A 21633-nucleotide genomic window follows, 5' to 3' on the forward strand; every position below is an offset into this window, starting at 1 on the left:
TGGGCCTGGCTAGGCGGGTCCGGCGGGACCAGCGGTGGAAGCCAGCCCTGTCTGCTGCCCAGCTAGAGGCCGGCACATGGGACTGTGTTGGGTTTCTCGCTGGGTTATTTACGGGAAGTTTGCTGTCCTTGTGGCTCTTTAATTGTAGCTGTGCTGAGAAGCAGCGTCCCCCCTGCCCGGGGGCTGTCCCTGGGGCGCCCTGTGGGCTGAGGGCAGCTCCCACGGGCCGTGACTGCCTGTCTCCTCCCACAGGGCTGCCCAGCCGGAGGCTTCCGGAGCCACAGCATGGACCCGCCTGCCCCCACTCCGCAAGGTAAGGACTGCGCCTCACTGGAGGTGTCCGGGCCGGTGACCCTGCGCAGGGGGTGGGGGTGGGGTGCCGGAACTTCCTCCAGGGGCTCTGTGCTCTTGGAATCAGTCATCTGCTGGCCACGGGGCTGTGACCAGGTGGGTGCCCCTTGGCCAGGAAGGTGGTGGACCCCAGACACTGTGGAGGCGGAGCTCTGGTGCCTCCCGGGGGGGCTCAGTTGGGGTGTCCTGGCTGAGCCTTCTCCGTCCCCCCAGGAGCCCCCCGAGCGGAGAGGTTGGTGAGGAAGGTCCTGGGTGGAGACTCACTCAGGCGGCCCCACTGGCTCCAGGCCCCTGCAGGTTGCCAGGCAGCGTCCAGTTCTGCTTCCCTCCCGTCCGGCGATGGCCCCTCAGGGACGGCAGGGCCTTCCCGTTCTGCTGCTCCCTCAGGGAGGACCGAGGGAGGGCGGCAGGTTGGTTCCCCTCTGCGGTCCTGGGCCTCCCGGAGCTGAGCCGCTGCTGGAGAGACTGAGGCAGGGAGGTGGCCATGCACACCTGGGATGGAAGGGGCTCCCTGCTCCCCAGGCCTGCTCCTGGGGTTCTTGTCACCCAGGTGTAGCTGGGCCACCTGTGTGCAGACAGCCGTCTGTGCCTGCAGACCGGAGGCCACGGGGGAGGGGTGGAGTCGGGACACCACCACGGGCTTGGGAGTCGCTCCTGTGTCCTCCCAGCGGGGGTGGGGCCCTGCTACCCAGCCTCACGGGTCACAGGGGGGCTCGCCATGTGCGCTTCCCACGCCTGCTCTTACAAACTGGGGGCCAGACCCTCCACCAGCCGACAGGTCACCCCTTTCCCTGCCCCAGCCCTCGCTCACGCTCGCTCTTATCCACGGAGTCCTGTGTTTGCAGCGGGGTCAGGCTGTCCCTCTGGTAAATCGGGACCAGGTTGCCCTCGTCCCCCCCTGGGGAGCGTGGGGCGGGAGGGGTGGGGGGGGCGTGGTGAGGGGCCGTGCACAGACAGCCGGCGACACGGGCGCACGCACCGTCGGACCCCCTGCACGTTAGACACCGGGTCTGTGCTGGGCGTGAGTGAAGCCGTGGGACACAGGGTCTGTGCTGGGCGTGAGTGAAGCCGTGGGACACAGGGTCTGTGCTGGGTGTGAGTGAGGCCGTGGGACACAGGGTCTGTGCTGGGTGTGAGTGGAGCCGTGGGACACAGGGTCTGTGCTGGGTGTGAGTGAGGCCGTGGGACACAGGGTCTGTGCTGGGCGTGAGTGAAGCCGTGGGACACAGGGTCTGTGCTGGGCGTGAGTGAAGCCGTGGGACACCGGGTCTGTGCTGGGCGTGAGTGAAGCCGTGGGACACAGGGTCTGTGCTGGGTGTGAGTGAAGCCGTGGGACACAGGGTCTGTGCTGGGTGTGAGTGAAGCCGTGGGACACAGGGTCTGTGCTGGGCGTGAGTGAAGCCGTGGGACACAGGGTCTGTGCTGGGTGTGAGTGAAGCCGTGGGACACAGGGTCTGTGCTGGGCGTGAGTGAAGCCGTGGGACACAGGGTCTGTGCTGGGCGTGAGTGAGGCCGTGGGACACAGGGTCTGTGCTGGGCGTGAGTGAAGCCGTGGGACACAGGGTCTGTGCTGGGCGTGAGTGAAGCCGTGGGACACCGGGTCTGTGCTGGGCGTGAGTGAAGCCGTGGGACACCGGGTCTGTGCTGGGTGTGAGTGAAGCCGTGGGACACCGGGTCTGTGCTGGGTGTGAGTGAAGCCGTGGGACACAGGGTCTGTGCTGGGCGTGAGTGAAGTCGTGGGACACCGGGTCTGTGCTGGGCGTGAGTGAAGCCGTGGGACACAGGGTCTGTGCTGGGTGTGAGTGAAGCCGTGGGACACAGGGTCTGTGCTGGGTGTGAGTGAAGCCGTGGGACACAGGGTCTGTGCTGGGTGTGAGTGAAGTCGTGGGACACCGGGTCTGTGCTGGGCGTGAGTGAAGCCGTGGGACACAGGGTCTGTGCTGGGTGTGAGTGAAGCCGTGGGACACAGGGTCTGTGCTGGGTGTGAGTGAAGCCGTGGGACACAGGGTCTGTGCTGGGTGTGAGTGAAGCCGTGGGACACAGGGTCTGTGCTGGGCGTGAGTGAAGTCGTGGGACACCGGGTCTGTGCTGGGCGTGAGTGAAGCCGTGGGACACAGGGTCTGTGCTGGGTGTGAGTGAAGCCGTGGGACACCGGGTCTGTGCTGGGTGTGAGTGAAGCCGTCAGACAGCGGGTCTGTGCTGGGTGTGAGTGAAGCCCGAGCCTCTGCCTGTGGGACCTGGTGAGCACGGTGTCCTGCAGGAGCCCGGCCGTCTGAGAGCAGGGCCAGGGCTCGATGCTTCTGCTTCCCTGGCTGTGCACCAGAGCCTGTGGGCCAGGACGCCGCAGGGCTCACGCGTGATTGCGATTCTGCTGTAGGGTCTCTTGTGTGGGAGACTGCCTGCTAGCACAGCCCTCGCAGTCTAAGGCTGAAGCTAAGGGCTGGGCTCTTCCCCACAGCTCCACGTTGGCTGTGAAGCTGAGTATTTCTCCTGGTTTCACCCCCCACCTCACTTGCCTGGTTAAGTTGCTAGAGGCTAAGCTCTCCCCACAGCCTCTGACTGTTAAGGGGGTGAAGGCAGTTTGCGTGCCCTTCCCCACACCTCGTGCCAGCTGGGTGTCCGCTGTCCCATCCCCGTGTCCCTCAGGGAGACTGGAGGCAGCTTCCCTTTTACCTTTGTTTTGTGAAGTTAAGATGTTACGCAGGGTAGAGCGGTTTCTGCACTGGGCCTCGGAAATGTGACTTTGTATCAGAGATCCCTTTGATTTGCTAATGACTTTGCTCTGCCCTATAAATAAAGCGTTGGGGGTCAGACTCGCTCCTGCAAGCTGTCGGCTGCATTGCATGACCTCCTGATTCCGTTCTTCTCCGAGTGAGCTGCCTCATTCCGCCCCGCTCTCACTCGGGACCTGCACAGTTATTACCCGCGCTCGTCTGCGGCACTCTTGGGCTGCATCTGACTTTGTTTTCTTTTTCTTTGAAAGTGAAGGAACACGCTCACCACCTCCCATCCTGTCTAACTGGCGATGCCCAGAGGGTGCTGGGAGTGTGTGTCCTCGCGGGTGGGGTGACTTCCCCCGACCACTGCACGGGCTCTGCTACTGTGTGAGCTCTCTGAGACGTGGGGGCCGTGGGAGGCCCCAGCCGTCTGCGTTCAGTGCAGCTGTGCAGACGCCGCCCTCCGTGGGTGCCAACCACATGTCCGCACCTGAGGACGTTTATCTCGGCTCTCAGTCCTGCGTTTGTGCCGGTGCCTTCGTGTAGGGTTGTGACACAGTCACCGGTGAGCCGAGCCCGGGGCGTGGCCTGCAGTGGCCTGCGCTGAGGGACGGCGCTGTCCAGCAGTGACACCCAGAGCCAGGCGGAGGCGGGAGGCTGGGAGCAGCCCCTGCTGAGGAGCCATGGCAGCTGCTCCTCCTGCCACACTCCTTCCTCTGTGTTTGGCTTTGTTTTCAACAATAAAGGAATTAAAGACAAGTAGCGTTCATCAGAAATAAGAGAAACATCGTATCTTGGATAAAACTTTCATATTACAATGAACGACTGTTCTTTAGGCCTCAGGAACAAAATGCGTAATTTATATCTCTGAGCTTGAAATTGAACACTTTCCATCCTCTCCTCACCGTGGTCGTCTGTGCACGTCTCTGGAAGCTGCTGGTGGGTTTTGAGCAGTCTGGAGAGTTCTCTGCGCCCAGGGAGGGACCTGCCCCCTCGCCCTGAGCCCTGCGGCCGGCTGTGCTCTCCCCGGGGAGGGTGAGTCCCAGCCCACGTCACTCGAGCGACTGGTGGGCTGCAGGTCCGGCTGGCTCAGGCTTGGGCCGCCGGGTTCGGGGCAGTTGGATATGCCTTCCCTTCCCTGTGCTGCTGAGGGAGGGGCTGCGGTGGGAGACCCCCCCAGGATGCTGGCGACAGAGGTGTCTCAGGGGTCGCTGGTCAGAGGGCTCTGCCTCCACCAGGAGCTTGTTTCCCTCAGTGAGAGGAAGTGGCTGGACCATGACCCCACCTTGGGGACAGCGGCCCAGTGGGCGGGCCCTGCACCCTCATTGCAGCTGGGGCATAGGGGGTGCGGCCTCTTTGGGGGGCAGTGGGCGGTTCTTACAAGGCTGAACCTCACATCTTCTTCCCAGTGACTGAGCGATCCCACTCCTTGGTATTTACCCCAATGACCCCAAAACTGATATCACGTGACGTTCGTAGCCGCTTTATCCAACCTGCAGTTGTCCTCCTGCAGGTGACAGACTGTGGTCCGTCCAGACTGCAGGTTGCTATTCAGCTGACCAGAGACGGGCTGTCCTGTTGTGGGGGGACACGTGGAACCCCAATGCACGTCCTGAGCGACAGGAGCCAGTCGGGGAGGCTCGCCCTGTGGTTCCGACCCCGTGGCGTCCCAGAAAGGGCCACACCACGGAGATGGCAACAGAGTGGTTGCCATGGCATTGGGAGGGGTGACAGGTGGGATCACGGGACTTTTAGGGCAGAGACTCGACTCTGGTGAGACTAATGATAAACACACATCGCTGTGCATCTGTCTGGACCCACAGAATGTACAGCACAGAGTGGCCTGCTGTCCACTGTGGACTCTGGGTGGCAATGACATGTCAGTGTAACAAGTGCCCTGCCTGGTGGGGGTGAGACGGTGGCGGGGGGTGTATGTGCGAGGTCTCTGTGCCTTCATCTCAGTTCCTGTGAAACCGAACCCGCTCCAGAAATGAAGCCTGTTAAAGCGACACGAACCGCTCAAGATCGATAATATCAATGAAGCCCTTGGAATGCGGAGCCGGTGCTGCTGTCCCAGAGGACCCGCCCTGGACCTTTGGGTGGTGACACAGGCGAAGTAGCCCTTGGGCGGGGCCCCAGGCCACACTGCGCCCCGCAGAGCGGTTTACAGAGATCAGGAGAGAGCGGGTGCGGTGGCCGTGGGACGGCTGGTGCGGACGGAAATCAGAAACATTGTGTGGAGTCAGCATCCGTGTGCCAGCACCTTCCTGCTGTGGGTGTCCCTGTCCCTGTCCCTGTCTCGCGTTGGGACACTAACTGGGCTCGGCCTGAATCAGTGCTTCTGGAAAGCCGTTCTTACTCATCTCAAATCGGTGCTTGTCGCTTCTCACCTTGAAGGCTTTTATTTTTACATGAGTGAGTCTCGATCTAGGTCCTGTCTCCTGGGCACAGGTGGAGGGCCTGGTGGGGTGTCCCCTGGGGTGTGGGGACGGTCCGCGGTGTGTCCCCCGGGGTGTGGGGACGGTCCGCGGTGTGTCCCCCGGGGTGTGGGGACGGTCCGCGGTGTGTCCCCCGGGGTGTGGGGACGGTCCGCGGTGTGTCCCCCGGGGTGTGCGGACGGTCCGTGGTGTGTCCCCTGGGGTGGCCGGACGGTCCGTGGGGTGTCCCCTGGGGTGTGGGGACGGCCTGTGGGGTGTCCCCTGGGGTGGCCTCTATGGGGCTCAGCGTCTCGAGAAACCAGAGTCGGTTCGTAGGTCATGCTGGCCTCCCGGAGTTCAGGGCCACACAGGGGGCAGCACAGGGCCCGTCCCTCGACCCCGGAAGCTCTGCTGGACGGCTCTGTTGCCCAGAAAAGAATTCCAAAGATCGGAATTGAGGTAGCTCCTGCTCCTTGCATAGAGGCACAAAGTGAGAGGTGTGTGTTGTGTTAGGTTGTGATGAGAAGAAATAGGACATTCCTAAAATGTTCTGTGTTGTAATAGGTTTTAAAAATCTGTGCTTAAGTTGGTGAGCGAGTAGCTGCTCACTGACGAGCTGAAGCAGCAAGCTTGGTTAGAAGTTGGTCAGTGCATTAAGACCCTGGCTGGTGGCTCAGTGGACAGAGTGTCAGCCTGGTGTGTGGATGTTCCAGGTTCGATTTCCAGTCAGAGCACACAGGAGAAGTGACCTTCCTCTCCCCTTTCTCTCCCTCTTCCCTTCCCACAGCCAGTGGCTTGGTTGATCTGAGTGTGTCAGTGTCAGGCACTAAAAATAGCTTGGTACTCTAGTGTTGGCCCCAGATGGGGCTGCTGGGTGGGTCCTGGTTAGGACGCATGTGGGAGTCTGCCTCACTATCTCCCTGCTTCTGACCTAAGAAATAAATTGGTCACTGCAGCCAAGGCTGTGCCCTGTGCTGTGCCTGGGAAGGAACCAGGCCTCATTCCTGGTTCAGGGGCCACTGCTGTGGGTGGGGTCGGTGGCATCCTGCTGAAGACTGGTCGCCCCGGTGACTAACGGGATGGCTCTGAGGATGGCTGTGCCTGCGGTTTCCTGGAAGGAGAGGGTGTGGTGGGGACAGTCCCCCAGAGGCTCCTGGAATGGGCAGGCCTCTGCAGGGCTGTGCTCACAGCCTGGACACTGGCTTTGGTTTGGGCCGGGTATGAGGGCGGTGGCACTGGGTGCTGGTCTGGGCCTGAGGGTCTCAGCGTCCGTCTTCTTGGGCCTGAGCTGGAGGTGCTGCACTGTGTGTTTAAAACGAAGGCTCAAACCTTCGGAGGGACGTGGTCACTGCTTTCCCCTGTCCTGCTGATCGGACGCTCAGGGAGCTGTGTTAGGAGAGGTGCCTGTCAGCAGCCTCCCCTCCCCTCCCCTCCTTCCCCTCGCCTCCCCTCCCCTCCCCTCCCCCCTCCCCTTGCCTCCCCTCCCCTAGCCTCCCCTCCCCTCCCTTCCCCTCTCCCCTCCCCTCCCCTCCCCTCTCCCCCCCCCCTCCCCTTGCCTCCCCTCTCCCCTCCCCTCCCCTTGCCTCCCCTCTCCCCTCCCCTCCCCTCCCCCTCCCCTCTCCCCTCCCCTCTCCCCTCCCCCTCTCCCCTCTCCTCCCCCTCCCCTCCCCCTCCCCTCCCCTCCCCCCCTTTCCCCTCCCCTTCCCTTCCCCTCCCTTCCCCTCCCCTTCCCTTCCCCTCCCTTCCCCTCCCCTCTCCTCCGTCCCTTCCCCTCCCCTCCCCCTCCCCTCCCCCTCCCCTCCCCTCCCCCTCCCCTCTCCCTCCTCTCCCCTCCCCCTCCCCTCTCCCCTCCCTCTCCCCTCCCCTCTCCCTCCCTCCCCCCTCCCCTCCCCTCCCCCTCCCCTCTCCCCTCCCCTCTCCCCTCCCCTCTCCCCTCCCTCCCCTCTCCACTCTCCTCTCCCTACTCTCCCCCTCCCCTCTCCCCTCCCCCTCCTCTCCCCTCCCCTCCCCCTCCCCTCCCCCTCCCCTCCCTTCCCCCCTCCCCTCCCCCCTCCCCTCATCTCCCCTCCCCCTCCCCTCTCCCCTCCCCTCCTCTCCCCTCCCCTCTCCCTCCCCTCTCCCCTCCCCTCCCCCCTCCCCTCCCCTCCCCCTCCCCTCTCCCCCTCCCCTCTCCCCTCCCCTCTCCCCTCCCCTCCCCTCTCCCCTCACCCTCTCCCTCCTCTCCCCCTCCCCCTCTCCCCTCCCCCTCCTCTCCCCTCCCCTCCCCCTCCCCTCCCCCTCCCCCTCCTTCCCCCCTCCCCTCCCCCCTCCCCTCATCTCCCCTCTCCCCTCCCCTCTCCCCTCCCCTCCCCTCTCCCCTCCCCTCTTCCCTCCTCTCCCCCTCCCCTCTCCCCTCCCCCTCCTCTCCCCTCCCCTCCCCCTCCCCTCCCCCTCACCCTCCCTTCCCCCCTCCCCTCCCCCTCCCTCATCTCCCTCCCCCTCCCCTCTCCCCTCCCCCTCCTCTCCCCTCCCCTTCCCCCTCCCCTCCCCCTCCCCTCCCCCCTCCCCGTCCCATCCCCTCCCCTCCCCTCATCCCCTTCCCCTCACCCTCCCCTCCCCTTCCCCTCCCCTCCTCCCTCCCCTCCCCTCCCTCCCCTCCCCTCCTCTCCCCTCCCCCTCCCCTCCCTCCCCTCCCCTCTCCCCTCCCCTCTCCCCTCCCCTCCCCTCTCCCCTCCCCTCTCCCTCCTCTCCCCCTCCCCTCTCCCCTCCCCCTCCTCTCCCCTCCCCTCCCCCCTCCCCTCCCCCTCCCCCTCCCCTCCCCCTCCCCTCCCCCTCCCCCTCCCCTCCCCCTCCCCTCCCTTCCCCCCTCCCCTCCCCCCTCCCCTCGTCTCCCCTCCCCCTCCCCTCTCCCCTCCCCCTCCTCTCCCCTCCCCTTCCCCCTCCCCTCCCCCTCCCCTCCCCCCTCCCCCGTCCCATCCCCTCCCCTCCCCTCTCCCCTTCCCCTCACCCTCCCCTCCCCTCTCCCCTTCCCCTCCCCTCCCTCCCCTCCCCTCCCCTCCCTCCCCTCCCCTTGCCTCCCCTCCCCCTCCCCTCCCCTCGCCTCCCCTCTCCCCTCCCCTCCCCTCCCCTCCCCTCCCCCTCCCCTCCCCCTCCCCCTCGCCTCCCCTCTCCCCTCCCCTCCCCTCCCCTCCCCCCTCGCCTCCCCCCCTCCCCTCCCCCTCCCCTCCCCCTCCCCTCCCCTCTCCCCTTCCCCTCACCCTCCCCACTTCCCAGGCTGCCCTGCCTCTCGGACGGACAGTGGTCATGGTGAGCAGGACACCTGACCTCAGCAGCTCCCTGCCCTCCCCTGCAGGGGTGCTGGGCAGGGGTGCTGTATCCCTGTAGCATGTGGGTGCCCCAGGGCCCTGCACGCGGCCACTGTCCTCTTTCGAGGGAGCGTGCACTGGACACCCCGAAGTTCACCTCCTGTTTTGTCCTCTCACAAGCTTGTAGGAGCCTGTCTTGGGCCACGTGTTTGAAAGCTTTATTTTTTTTAAGTAACAAGTTTCCTCTTGACATAATTAATTGTTCGGGTTCAGCAGCAGGAAAAAGCCGTTCCTAAGGCGCGTGCGTGCCGGTGGGAGGAAGAACGTCAGACTGAGTCGGGGCTCGGGTTCCGAGCCTGCGCCGGCCGGCACCTCGTGAGGCAGCGTCTACTCTCCTGTCACTTGTCTGCTGTGTCAAGGCCACCGTCTCGCCGTCAGGCTTACCTGGCGACCGGGGCCTCAGGAGAGGGTGACAGTTACACTTGGAAAACATCCTGGAAGCTTCTGTGCTTCCGTCACAGAGATGGATTGCTCTGACGTGAGTTCACCAGTTTATTCAGTGAATGGAGTGACTAAGGGTAGATTCAAAAGCGTCGTCTGAGACATGCGTCGTTTCCCAGCCGTGTGGGACAGACGGGGTGGTGAGCACCGAGTCGGAGAGCCGGAGAGCGAGTCGGAGAGCGGTCTCTCGTCCCAGAGGGCGGCGTCCCGGGCGGGGCTGAACCTCAGCGTTATGTAACAAACGCGCTCTTCTCACTTGTAGCGCACAGGAGGTCTTGTTTTTATTATTTATTAACTGGTTGATTTTAGAGAAAGAGACAGAGAGAGAAACATGGGTTTGTTCCACCCGTTCATTCATTGGTTGTTTCTTGCATGTGCCCTGACCGGGGATCACACCCACATCCCTGGTGCATCAGGATGACGCTGTATCCGCTGAACTACCCGGCCAGGGCAGGAACGGGTGGTTTTATATTTTAATTGAATAGGAGCATCAGAGGGTTAATATGCTGCACAAGGAGGAGATGACTGAGTAGCAACATGTTCTTAAAACAAAAACCTCTGTGGAACAGACAAGAAGTGACTTCGTTATAGAAAATTTGCAAAATGGAGAAAGGCACGCAGAAGAAAAGACAAATTATTTTCAGCAGTCCAGAGACAGCGCTCTTAATGGACTGCGTGTGAGCACACGGGGATTAAGTTACCAAAGCCAAAGTCTTCTTTATTGTGGTAGAATATGCGTGAGGTGACACCGACCACCTTCCCCGTGTTGACGTGCACGCGGGTGGCAGGAGGTCCGGTCACCCGGCTGCAGACCTTTCTCCTCTTCCAGGGCTGAGCCCCTGTCCCTGTGAGCGCTCCCGCCCACCCCCCAGCCCGCGGCACCGCCACCTCCCGGCTGGGTGGATCTGATGACCCCGGGACCTCGGGACCTCCTACAGGTGGAGTCCCCGCACCTATCCTTTGTGCTGGCTTATCTCACTCAGCAGCGCCCTCCCTGTCACCGCTGTAGCAGGTGTCGGGATTTCCTTCCTGGGGGGGACCGGATAATGGCCCATTGTGTGGCAGACACATTTCCCGGGGTCATTTGCCCGAGGGACACTGGACAGCCTGCCCCTCCTGGTCCGGAAACACGGTGAACACACGTCTGTCTGCACCCGGCTTTCAGAAGTGAGGCTGCAGGGTCGAATGGTGACTCCATGTTGTCACCGCCGCCCTGGTTTCCACGGCGGCAGCTGCGTGTCCCATGCCCACCAGTGGGCAGCGCGGCTCCATTTCCCCGCAGTCTCGCCAGTATTGACCTCTGTTGAACAAGTGAGAAATGACAAGTTAATAACCTGTATTAACTTAATAGATCAGGGACTTCTGTCCATGTTACTGCATAACCTTCAACGAGATCATTGTCTTCATTTCACAGCATGTCACTGTGTGAATGTGCCATAGTTTGAGAAATTATCTTTTATTATAAGACAGGTTGTTTCTTCAAAAGTATCCTTGTACTCAAGTTTTGTAAAGATCTCCAATTAGTTCCTGAAGATAAATGTTAGTAAAATAATTTCTGAGAAAAGAATATACAAAATTGTGAGGCTTTTAGTGTATTGGCGACTTATCACCCTAAAAGGGCTCCACATACAATCTTTTTTCTTTTTTCTTTTTGATTGCACGCAGAGAGAGAGAGACAGGAAGGGAGAGAGACAAGAAGCATCAATTCTTCCTTGTGGCACCTTAGTTGTTCATTGATTGCTTTCTCATATGTGCCTGGGTGGGGTGGTGCCACAGCAGACCCCTTGCTCAAGCCATCGACCTTGGGCTCAAGCTGGTGAGCCTTGTTCAAACCAGATGAGCCTGAGCTCAAGCCAGCAACCTCGGGGTCTCAATCCTGGGTCCTCAGCCTCCCAGGACTACTCTATCTACTATGCTACCACCTGGTCAGGCCATCCGTTTCTTTTGAAAGAAAATACTTATAAATATAAGGTCTACCGGAAAGTTCTGTCCGTTTCTATCACAAGTTTTGACACGTAAGCACATGTTTCTTTAGCACATGTGTGCCTCTCTATTTTTATCACTTCATGTATACATACTGACGTAGCAAATTAACTAAAACAAAGTTGATTCACGTTAGTCTTATGTGTGAAGTGATAGTGTACCCATGGCTACTGATAAAGTTCATTTACCCCACTGTAATTTTTACGAATTTCAACAAGGAAGAAATGCTACAGAAGCATGTCTGTCACATCCACCATATTCCCCGGACTTAGCACCCTCCGACTATCACTTGTTTTTGTCCTTACAAAATTTTTTGAAGGGCAAAAAATTCAAAAATGAAGAAGATATCAAACAAGGACTGGTTCAGTTTTTCACATCAAAAGATAAAAAACATTTTTCAAAAATGGGATCTACAAATTGCCCTCATGCTGGCAAGAAATCATTAATAACAATGGCAATTATATTATTTAATAAAGTTTATTGACGATAAGAAAAATTTGTATTTTGTTTTATTCCCAAAACGGACAGAACTTTCCGGTAGACCTTATATAATTTTTAAGTGTTTCTGTATATAATATACACAAAACACAGGTCAACATAGAGGATTTTAATGCCAAAGTTATGCATTTTTTCCCCTAAAGTTTTTGAGGCAGGTCCCTGTCGTGGTGCGGGGTTGCGGCCATCCCAGGGTGGGGGCAGGCTCACGGCTGGGGCAGGGGCCCTCCGGTCTGCGGCCAGGGCAGGGTGGGGGCAGGCTCACGGCTGGGGCAGGGGCCCTCCGGTCTGCGGCCAGGGCAGGGTGGGGGCAGGCTCACGGCTGGGGCAGGGGCCCTCTGGTCTGCGGCCAGGGCAGGGTGGGGGCAGGCTCACGGCTGTGGCAGGCCCCCCCCCTCCGGTCTGCCGCCCCCGGCCCAGGGTGGGGGCAGGCTCACGGCTGGGGCAGACCCCCGCCCTCTGGTCTGCGGCCAGGGCAGGGTGGGGGCAGGCTCACGGCTGGGGCAGACCCCCGCCCTCCGGTCTGCGGCCAGGGCAGGGTGGGGGCAGGCTCACGGCTGTGGCAGACCCCCGCCCTCCGGTCTGCCGCCCCCGGCCCAGGCGGGCACTGCTGTGTGAGCAGGACGGGTGGGAGGGGCCGCGGCTGAAATGGGCCCCCACACGGCTCAGCCCCGCGCTGGGATTTGAGTTCCCCGAACGTCAGGGTCCGCCGTGGAGCTGAGAGCGGAACCGTGGCCCCTGACCCCAGGGCCGGGACTCCCGCGAGCGCGCAGTGGTCCTCGGAGCTGGGTGGCTGCCGCCCGCCCCTCTGTGGCTCCCTCTGCTCAGGAGCAGGACAGTGGTTTTGCTGGTAATGGATGTCTGACCTCTGTTGCCTTAAACTGTAGGAAATGAAGTCAAGTACGACACTAACAATAACGAGGAGGAGGCGGAGGAGGAGGGGGAGCAGTTCGACTTTGACAGTGGAGATGAGGTTCCGGAAGCTGACAGAGGCGCCCCGGGTGCTGTCACGGCCAACCCCACAGGGGCCCAGGCCGCCTCCCACAGCTCAGGTGAGTCCTGTCACGGCCAACCCCACAGGGGCCCAGGCCGCCTCCCACAGCTCAGGTGAGTCCTGTCACGGCCAACCCCACAGGGGCCCAGGCCGCCTCCCACAGCTCAGGTGAGTCGGGGGCCCGCCCGCCCCCCCTTCCTGCAGGTGGAATCCCAGGGGAGGGGCCTGAGCCAGGGTGGTGACGTTTCTGGGATGCGGTGGAAGCTACAGTGACTTCGTGTCAACGTGGCCGGGTTTCCTTAAGTGTGTGTTTCCAGGACCTCAGCTGACCTTCTGTGTTTTGGAGGGAATATGTCCTCCTCATTTCTAACAAAAACGGCCTCATCAGCGTCTCACTCCAGCACACAAAGTCGTTTTGTTTTGTATTTTTCTGAAGTTAGAAGCAGGGAGGCAGTCAGACAGACTCCCGCATGTGCCCGACCGGGATCCACCGGGCACACCCACCAGGGGGTGATGCTCTGCCCATCTGGGGTATTGTTCCATTGCAACCTGAGCCATTCTAGCGCCTGAGGCAGAGGCCAAGGAGCCATCCCCAGCGCCTGGGCCATCTTTGCTCCAGTGGAGCCTTGGCTGCAGGAGGGGAAGAGAGAGACAGAGAGGAAGGAGAGGGGGAGGGGTGGAGAAGCAGATGGGCGCCTCTCCTGTGTGCCCTGGCCGGGAATCGAACCCAGGACTTCCACACGCCGGGCCGACGCTCTACCATTGAGCCAGCCGGCCAGGGCCGCACACGGAGTCGTTTTAAACGAACGCTGCTTAAGGTGAATTAAATCACTTCAGACTTGGAGTTTATGTTTTGGTGTTAGGAGGGGAGCTGGCTGTTTTACTCACGGCCGATGGACGGGTCAGACCAATCTTGGTTTCTCTGTCGAAACAGAGCCCCCCTGTAGCTCACAGTCCCAGCTTCCAGCAGTCCCCCCCACTCAGGTCCTTGGGCGAACCGTCCTGGGCACTGCCTGGCCGTGCCTGCCTGCCCCACAGCTTACGCTCCCTGATGTCAGCCTCCCCTGCGGGAGCCGTGGCATTGATGGGTGGGTGGGGGGCTCACGGCTGTGGGGGGCTGTGGGGGCTCACGGCTGTGGGGGGCTGTGGGGGGCTGTGGGCTGACGGCTGTGTTCTCCTCCAGGGGGGGAAGACGGGACCGGGACAGACGTGGGCGTGCCGGCGGAACCGACGAAACTCGGCGTCCCAGCCAGAGTCAACCCCTACTCCGTCATCGACATCACGCCCTTCCAGGAGGAGCAGAGCCCGCCCCCGGCCCCTGAGGCCGCGGAGGAGAGCGCCATCCTGCCGGTGCCCAGCGGGTACTTGGTGCCCGTGCCCTGCGGGTACGCGGTGCCCTCCAGCCTGCCCGCGCTCCTGCCCGCCTACTCCAGCCCTGTCATCGTGCGAGCCGCGTCCCCGGACGAGGAAGGTAGGACCCCTTGCCCTACGTGTCCTCCGGGGCTCTGGGTCCGAAGGTGGGAGGTGAGCCCTCAGTTGTCGTCTGGGACGGGCACACGGTCGAGGGTCTCAGACCTCGTGGTTGGGGAAGTTTTGAAGTGGAGTCTGACCTGGGACTCACCCATCCCCGCCCCCCAGGGGCTCCCGTTTGTCACCTCTCTCTGAACAGGGGCTGTGTGTGAGGCCCGGGCCATGCACTGACCCGAGCGCAGGCTCTTGGGGTCGGTCTGTCTGCCTGGCGTCTTTGTTCACCCTCCTCTCAGACCCGACACGGGCGCCCCAGGAAGGGGCCTGGCCGTCCAGGGGCCTCGGGAGCTTCTGAGTCAGCGCCTGAAGTTCCTGGGACGCAGGAGGGGTCCCTGCTGCTGAGAGCGGCATCGTCTCACTCAGCGGGGTCAAGGGCGTTTCTGTGGGCGAGGCTCCCAGCTCTCCCGGAACTCAGACGCTACAGCACTCTGAACGGCTCTCTAGGCTGCGGGGCAGCTCTGCCTGTCGAGCTGCTGACAGTGGTCTGTGTGCTGTGGCCTCTGTCCTGAGTGCATCCTCCCTGCGTGTGTGCACAAGGGCATGCATGTGTGGGGATGTGTGTGCATGGGTGTGTGTGCCTGGTGCGTGTGTGTGCACGTGAGTGTAGGGGTAACTTTGGTTGTCAGACATTATTACACTTAAGTATTTCTCTCTTGAAAATCTTCTGCCCTGGCCGGTTGGCTCAGTGGATAGAGCATCGACTCAGCATGCGGACATCCCAGGTTCAATTCTCGGTCAGGGCACACAGGAGAAGCGACCATCTGCTTCTCTTCCCCTCCTTCTCCTTCTCTCTTTCTCTCTCTCTCTCTCCCCCCTCCCCCCCAGCTGTGGCTCAGGTGGTTTGAACATTGCCCCAGGCACTGAGGATGGCTCAGTTCATTCGAGCATCAGCCCCAGACGGGGGTTGCGGGTGGATCCCGGTCAGGGTGCATGTGGGAGTCTGCCTCTCTCCTCTCCTCTCACTTAAAAAAAGAAAAAAATCTTCTAAGGTTGCCATGAAGACACACTTTCAAACAAATCACAATTATAATTTCCTGTGAAAACTCAAAAAATGGGGAAGAGTATGACACACACACACACACACACACACACACACACACACATTTAACTCTGGCTTGATTTAGTTGGGTGTGATTTTATTTCTGGCTGCTTCAGACTGTTGGTCCCACCCTTTCTTGTAATTCCATCTGGAATATACTTCATCTGAAAGCTAAAAAGCCTTGACTCTATCAGTTAATCGCCTTCCCGCCAGGATAGGCCTGTTGTTGATAAGAAACCAGGTACGAAATTTAGGTTGAAGGTCAGCTTGCTGAAGATTTTTGTCGTCCCGGAGTGATGCACAATGTTTCCTTTCTAAGAGACGCCGGAAGTGGCGGAAGAGAGTGATACACAATGTTTCCTTTCTTAGCAGAGACACCGGAAGTGGCAGAGGAGAGCCAGTTCAATTCCCTGAGCTCCGAGGACCCAGCCAGCAGGTACCGTTACTCACCTGACAGGGACGGGCCCACGACTGTGTGTCTGAGTGCCCAGCGCCGGCCCCTCCCTGGCTCCTCACCCTCTGTCTTCCGCACGCTCTGCCCTGCGCCCCGGCCCCCACCTGGGTCCCCCTGAATACCAGGACTCCGCGGGACGCCAGCGTTGCTGTGTGGAAAATCAGCCGCGAGCGCAGGGCCAATAGAGCCGAAGACGTGCGCCCGCGGCCTCCCTGGCGGCACTTGGCCTCAGAGAGGCTCTCAGAAGTCTTGGATGGAAAAATTTTTTTTTTAACTTTCCCCAAAGCCAGACTCCACCTAGAGTGCTCCAAACTGATGGGCTAATAGGCTTCTCTTCATACCCCTTTCCTTGACAAATGCTCCTTTATCTGCTTAGCATGCCGAGGAAAACCCTTGCCTAGGCAAACTCCTCACCCCTCAAAACCCAGCCAAAGGTGGCATAGGGTTTTCTCTGTGTGCTCAGCTCAGTGCAGCAGATGCTCTGTGCTCTCACTGGTGTCCTGTGTCCCTCTCTGCTGCTAGATGGACTTCTTTTTTATTATTTATTTATTTATTCATTAAATGAGAGGAGGGGAGGCAGTCAGACAGACTCCCGCATGCGCCCAACCAGGATCCACCCGGCATGCCCACCAGGGGGCGATGCTCTGCCCATCTGGGGCGTTGCTCTGTTGCTCAGCAACCGAACTCTTCTTGGGGCCTGAGGCAGAGGCTGTGGAGCCGTCCTCAGCACCCGGGGCCAAATTGCTCGAACCACTGGAGCCATGGCTGCAGGAGGGGAGGAGAGGGAGAGAGAGATAAAGGGGGAGGGGTGGAGAAGCAGGTGGGCACTTCTCCTGTGTGCCCTGGCCGGGAATTGAACCCTGGACTTACACACGCCAGGCTAACGCTCTACCACTGAGCCAACCGGCCAGGGCCTGGACTTCTTCAGAGACGGAGAGCAGGCTCTCCTGGGCCTCTGAACCTGACCCCCCGGCCCGGCCGGGTGCTGCCCTGTTTCTAAGCAGCTCTGTGTGACGTCATCGCACATCACACACCCAGCCATTAGACTGTCTTCTACTCTAGTTTTTAAGAAATTAATTTTTTTTACAAGTGCTTGTTTTTTAATTTTTCCACTGATTTGTTTGGGGGGGAGGGGGACAGAGAGAGAGAGAGAGAGCGAGAAGCATCAGCTCGCCGTTCCACTGAGCTGTGGACTCGTGGCTGCCTCTCATCTGTGCCCGGACTGGGGGTCGCACCCACAACCTTGGCATTTCCGGACGACACTCCAGTTGACTGAGCCAACTAGCCAGGAATGCTCTTCTCTAATTTTTGATAGGTTGCGTTATTCATTTTAAAATTGTAAAAAGTCTCCACATAAAAGTTGTCAGTTTAACCATTTTTAAGAGTAACATGCTGTGGCATCAGACACATACAGAGCAGTAGTTTTCAACTGCACAGCCCGACTGTTTAGTCCGAGGAACCGACCTCTTGTCCTGAGACTGTCAAATAAAAAACGACAGTGGGGCCCTGGCCGGTTGGCTCAGTGGCAGAGCATTTTCCCAGCGTGTGGAAGTCCCAGGTTCGATTCCCAGACAGGGCACATAGGAGAAGCACCCATCTTCTCCACCCCTCCCCCTGCCCCATCTCCCTTTCTCTCTCTCTTCCCCCCTCACAGCCGGGGGCTCCGTTGGGTTGAGCGTTGTCCCCAGACCGGGTGGCCAGGTAGATCCCGGTTGGGGCGCATGCAGGAGTCTGTCTCACTTTTTCCCCTCCTCTCACTTAAAAAAGAGATGACAACAGCCACCACAACAATAGCTCCCAGTTTGAATCCGTCAAAATTATACGACTATTTTTTTTTGTCAGATCGGCAGATGATACAACAGTTTTTGGTGTGCCACAGAATTTTAGTCATTAGTTTGTGTGCTGTTAGATGAGAAAGGTTGAAACTTGCTGGTTTAGAGTTCTGCTCAACCATCACAACTTCCTACTTTAAACCGCCTCTTCCTCCGCCCAGTCAGGAACTGGCCCCTGACGCAGTCAGCCCCGCCCCGCCCCCACCCCCGGCCTCTGTCCTGCATCCCGTCTCCGTGGATGCGCCCGTCACAGCCCACTGGTGTAATTGGAACCACACAGCATTTGTCCTCCTGTGGCTGCTCAGTTCACGTGGTCATGGTCTCCCCATGTGGTGGCAGGCGGCAGGGTTTCCCTGTTGTTTTTTTTTTGTTGTTTTTTGTATTTTTCTGAAGCTGGAAACGGGGAGAGACAGTCAGACAGACTCTTGCATGCGCCCAACCAGGATCCACCTGGCACGCCCACCAGGGGGCGACGCTCTGCCCCTCCGGGGCGTCGCTCTGCCGTGACCAGAGCCACTCTAGCGCCTGGGGCAGAGGCCAAGGAGCCATCCCCAGTGCCCGGGCCATCCTTGCTCCAATGGAGCCTTGGCTGCAGGAGGGGAAGAGAGAGACAGAGAGGAAGGAGAGGGGGAGGGGTGGAGAAGCAGATGGGCGCTTCTCCTGTGTGCCCTGGCCGGGAATCAAACCCGGGACTTCTGCACGCCAGGCCGATGCTCTACCACTGAGCCAACCAGCCAGGGCGGGTTTCCCTGTTTATGATGAAACACGCTCCCACATCTTGTGCCACATGTTGTTTGTGGGATCAATCCCCTGTTGGTGGGAACGGGGTGCGTGCCCACCGCTTGCTGCAGTGAACACCGGGGTCCGTGTGGGAGGGGTGCATGCTCCTGTGCCCAGCGTGGCCCCCAGTGGAGCAGCTGGCTGACGGGCATGGTCACCCTGGGCGCCAGCACCGGCTCGCACACCAGCAGAGCCTCCGTGTCCCCAGCACGGTGGTGGCACGTCCCCTTCACGCACAGCCTCGCGGAGACCGAGTGGGGGCTGGGAGCGGGGCCAGCGGGTCAGCACACGTGGCCGAGTCCTGGGCGCGGTGGGCCTCACGCCGCCTCTGCGTTTCCTTCCCGTCTGGCCTTTAGAAGAGTGAGCGCTCGCTCCCCGGGGCGCGGAGGACACGGGGCAGGTCTCCGGGAACAGCGCTCACTGTGCACTCTCAGAGTGTGTCACGGGGACCCAGCGGCCCCTTCTCAGACGCGGAATTCTGTGTAAAGATGGGGGGTCGTCTCCCTGGTCACTCAGGACTCAAGAAAGGTGGCTGTATCCACAGAGGGCGGTTTTTTCTTGTTTTCCTTTTTTTTAGAAGAAGAAATGACTACAAAATGAAGTGAATGGAACCTGAAATGATTTTCAAAGGCAACATTTTTTAGACAGATTAAAGTATTCGGGAGTAATTTGAAATACCCTGTATATTTGATTCATATTTTCTCTTCATTTTTTGAGGAGCGTTTTATTTTGGTATAAACTCAGACTTGAATAGTGCCAGAAACAGGCAGTGGCTCGTGAGGTGGCATCTGTGTTCTTTGGGGACATCCAGCCGCCTCGTGGCCGGAGGACTGTCAGTGTGGTGACTCACGGTTTGCTCTCCTGCAGCGAGGACCGCGTCCATGCCGAAGACAGCGCCCTCGCCCGCTGGGCCGCGGATCCAGCCAACACCTCCTGGATGGAGAGTAAGCACCCTGAGTCCTCGCCACGCCCGGCGCTCTGCCCGGCTCTGCCCGGAGCCTCCTGCCCTAGCAGATTGGGACTGAACGTTCTAACACGGTGCCCGGCTCTGCCCGGAGCCTCCTGCCCTAGCAGATTGGGACTGAACGTTCTAACACGGTGCCCGGCTCTGCCCGGAGCCTCCTGCCCTAGCAGATTGGGACTGAACGTTCTAACACGGTGCCCACTCTGCCCGGAGCCTCCTGCCCTAGCAGATTGGGACTGAACGTTCTAACACGGTGCCCACTCTGCCCGGAGCCTCCTGCCCTAGCAGATTGGGACTGAACGTTCTAACACGGTGCCCGGCTCTGCCCAGAGCTTTCTTCCCCAGCAGATTGGGACTGAACGTTCTAACACAGTGCCCGCTCTGCCCGGAGCCTCCTGTCCTAGCAGATTGGGACTGAACATTCTAACACGGTGCCCGGCTCTGCCCAGAGCTTTCTTCCCCAGCAGATTGGGACTGAACGTTCTAACATGGTGCCCGGCTCTGCCCAGAGCTTTCTTCCCCAGCAGATTGGGACTGAACGTTCTAACACGGTGCCCGGCTCTGCCCGGAGCCTCCTGCCCTAGCAGATTGGGACTGAACGTTCTAACACGGTGCCCACTCTGCCCGGAGCCTCCTGCCCTAGCAGATTGGGACTGAACGTTCTAACACGGTGCCCACTCTGCCCGGAGCCTCCTGCCCTAGCAGATTGGGACTGAACGTTCTAACACGGTGCCCGCTCTGTCCGGAGCCTCCTGCCCTAGCAGATTGGGACTGAACGTTCTAACACGGGTCCCTCACCTGGCGTGTAGCCTGTGCTCTGCAGCCCACCCTCCCACCCCGTCCCGTGTCCCTGGCTCTCAGCCCCAATGCGTGCCCCCCCCCCCCCAGCAGAGCGGCTTCCAGCACACGTATTGGGTTGGGTGACCGCGGCACCGATACGTGTCCCCAGCCGCAGCCGGCAGTCACCCTGGGACACAGCCTCTCCCCTGTGACTGGACCACTGCCTCACTGGCCGGGGGCACGCCAGACCTGTTCCACATGTGGTGTGGAAAGCTCAGTGATTTTTAGCTAGATTTACTTGTTCAGTAACTTTTAAAGGAAAAATGAAGCTTACTTTTCTAATGACCTCTTTTATTATCTGCTGGCTCCCTAATTTCTGTGTAATTGTTTTATGTGCTTGACTTCCAACCACCTTAGCTGTCTCCTGAATCTGAAGTCATCCCTGGACCGTTTCACCCTGGTTTTCCCTCTGACACTGTCAGACGCGAGCATGTGTGACGAGCTGCTCCTGTATGTGTGTGTGTGTGTGTGCAGGGGTGTTGGGTCAGGACCGTCACAGGAGTCGGTCACGGTCTCTAGTCCCAGCAGTTTTGTTTCCAAAGGAAACTTGTCTGCCTTTCCCGTCCCCGTTTGTGTTACCCGTGTGGCCGTCACCTGGGATGGCGGCATCTGCAGACCCCGTCCTTGTCAGGGGCTCACTGCCGTTCACAGAGAGGAGGGCACCCCCCCGATGGGCTGCAGTGGCTGAGGCCACAGAGACCCCCCCGTTCACAGAGAGGAGGGCGCCCCCCCGATGGGCTGCAGTGGCTGAGGCCACAGAGACCCCCCCGTTCACAGAGAGGAGGGCGCCCCCCCGATGGGCTGCAGTGGCTGAGGCCACAGAGACCCCCCCTGGGCTCCCCTTGTGCTCCTCGTTTCCGGGTGGGAGGGTCGGAGTTGGGCTGATGTCCACGTCGGCCCAGAACGCTCAGACACTCAGAGGAGTGTCAGATGTTGCTGCCGCCACCCTCCTCCACGACTTTCTAGTGCAGTGGACACTAAGAATTTCGCCCGTGGAGGACCCTCCCACTGGTATTTAAGAAAAACACACATGTTCCACATAACACTGTTTGAGAAACTTTGTCCAGGAAGCTCATTTGTGTGCTCGCCTGAGTCTGCCCCTTGTCCTGGGGGTGCAGACGTCACAGGTGTCAGTCTATTTGTGGCTCCCCACTTCACAGGGCAGGCTCTGAGCTGCCCCTGGGGTTCTGAAAGCCTGCGTGTCGCCTTCGCACGTCACCTTCGCACGTTGCCCGTCAGGCACGTTAACTTCACAGCCTGTATAACAGAGCCACACTGAGGGGGGCAGCGGGGCGTAAGATAACTGGAAACCGTCGAGCTCCTGTGGGGGATGTTTCACAGAGGGGCCATTTGAGGTGATTTCCTTCAATCCTGAGATAATGCTCGTGGTTGGGTAACACCATCCGTGACGTCTGGCCAGCTGCTGGTTGTGACATCGCAGGAGACGGCCCCATC

The 21633-nt window shown here is 60.0% G+C and overlaps 1 protein-coding gene across 7 annotated transcripts in view; it reads left to right on the plus strand.

Annotated features, from left to right (window-relative positions):
* Positions 1-252: 252 nt before the first annotated feature.
* Positions 253-21633, plus strand: part of ARHGEF10 (Rho guanine nucleotide exchange factor 10) — an 80311-nt gene continuing 58930 nt past the window's right edge. For 5 of the 7 annotated variants that reach the window (XR_010750990.1, XM_066380051.1, XM_066380053.1 and 2 more), the window contains exons 1-5: positions 253-313; positions 12636-12800; positions 13926-14213; positions 15678-15744; positions 19242-19318. Coding sequence is in view for 6 of the 7 variants with exons in the window: in XM_066380051.1 (XP_066236148.1) it covers positions 286-313; positions 12636-12800; positions 13926-14213; positions 15678-15744; positions 19242-19318 (625 nt within the window). In the remaining variant the exon portion in view is untranslated. The remainder of the gene's footprint in view (positions 314-12635; positions 12801-13925; positions 14214-15677; positions 15745-19241; positions 19319-21633) is intronic. The other 2 variants (XM_066380052.1, XM_066380056.1) reach the window with 1 other exon arrangement.

The sequence above is a fragment of the Saccopteryx leptura genome, chromosome 4, assembly GCF_036850995.1.
Source record: "Saccopteryx leptura isolate mSacLep1 chromosome 4, mSacLep1_pri_phased_curated, whole genome shotgun sequence".
Taxonomy (NCBI): Eukaryota; Metazoa; Chordata; class Mammalia; order Chiroptera; family Emballonuridae; genus Saccopteryx; species Saccopteryx leptura.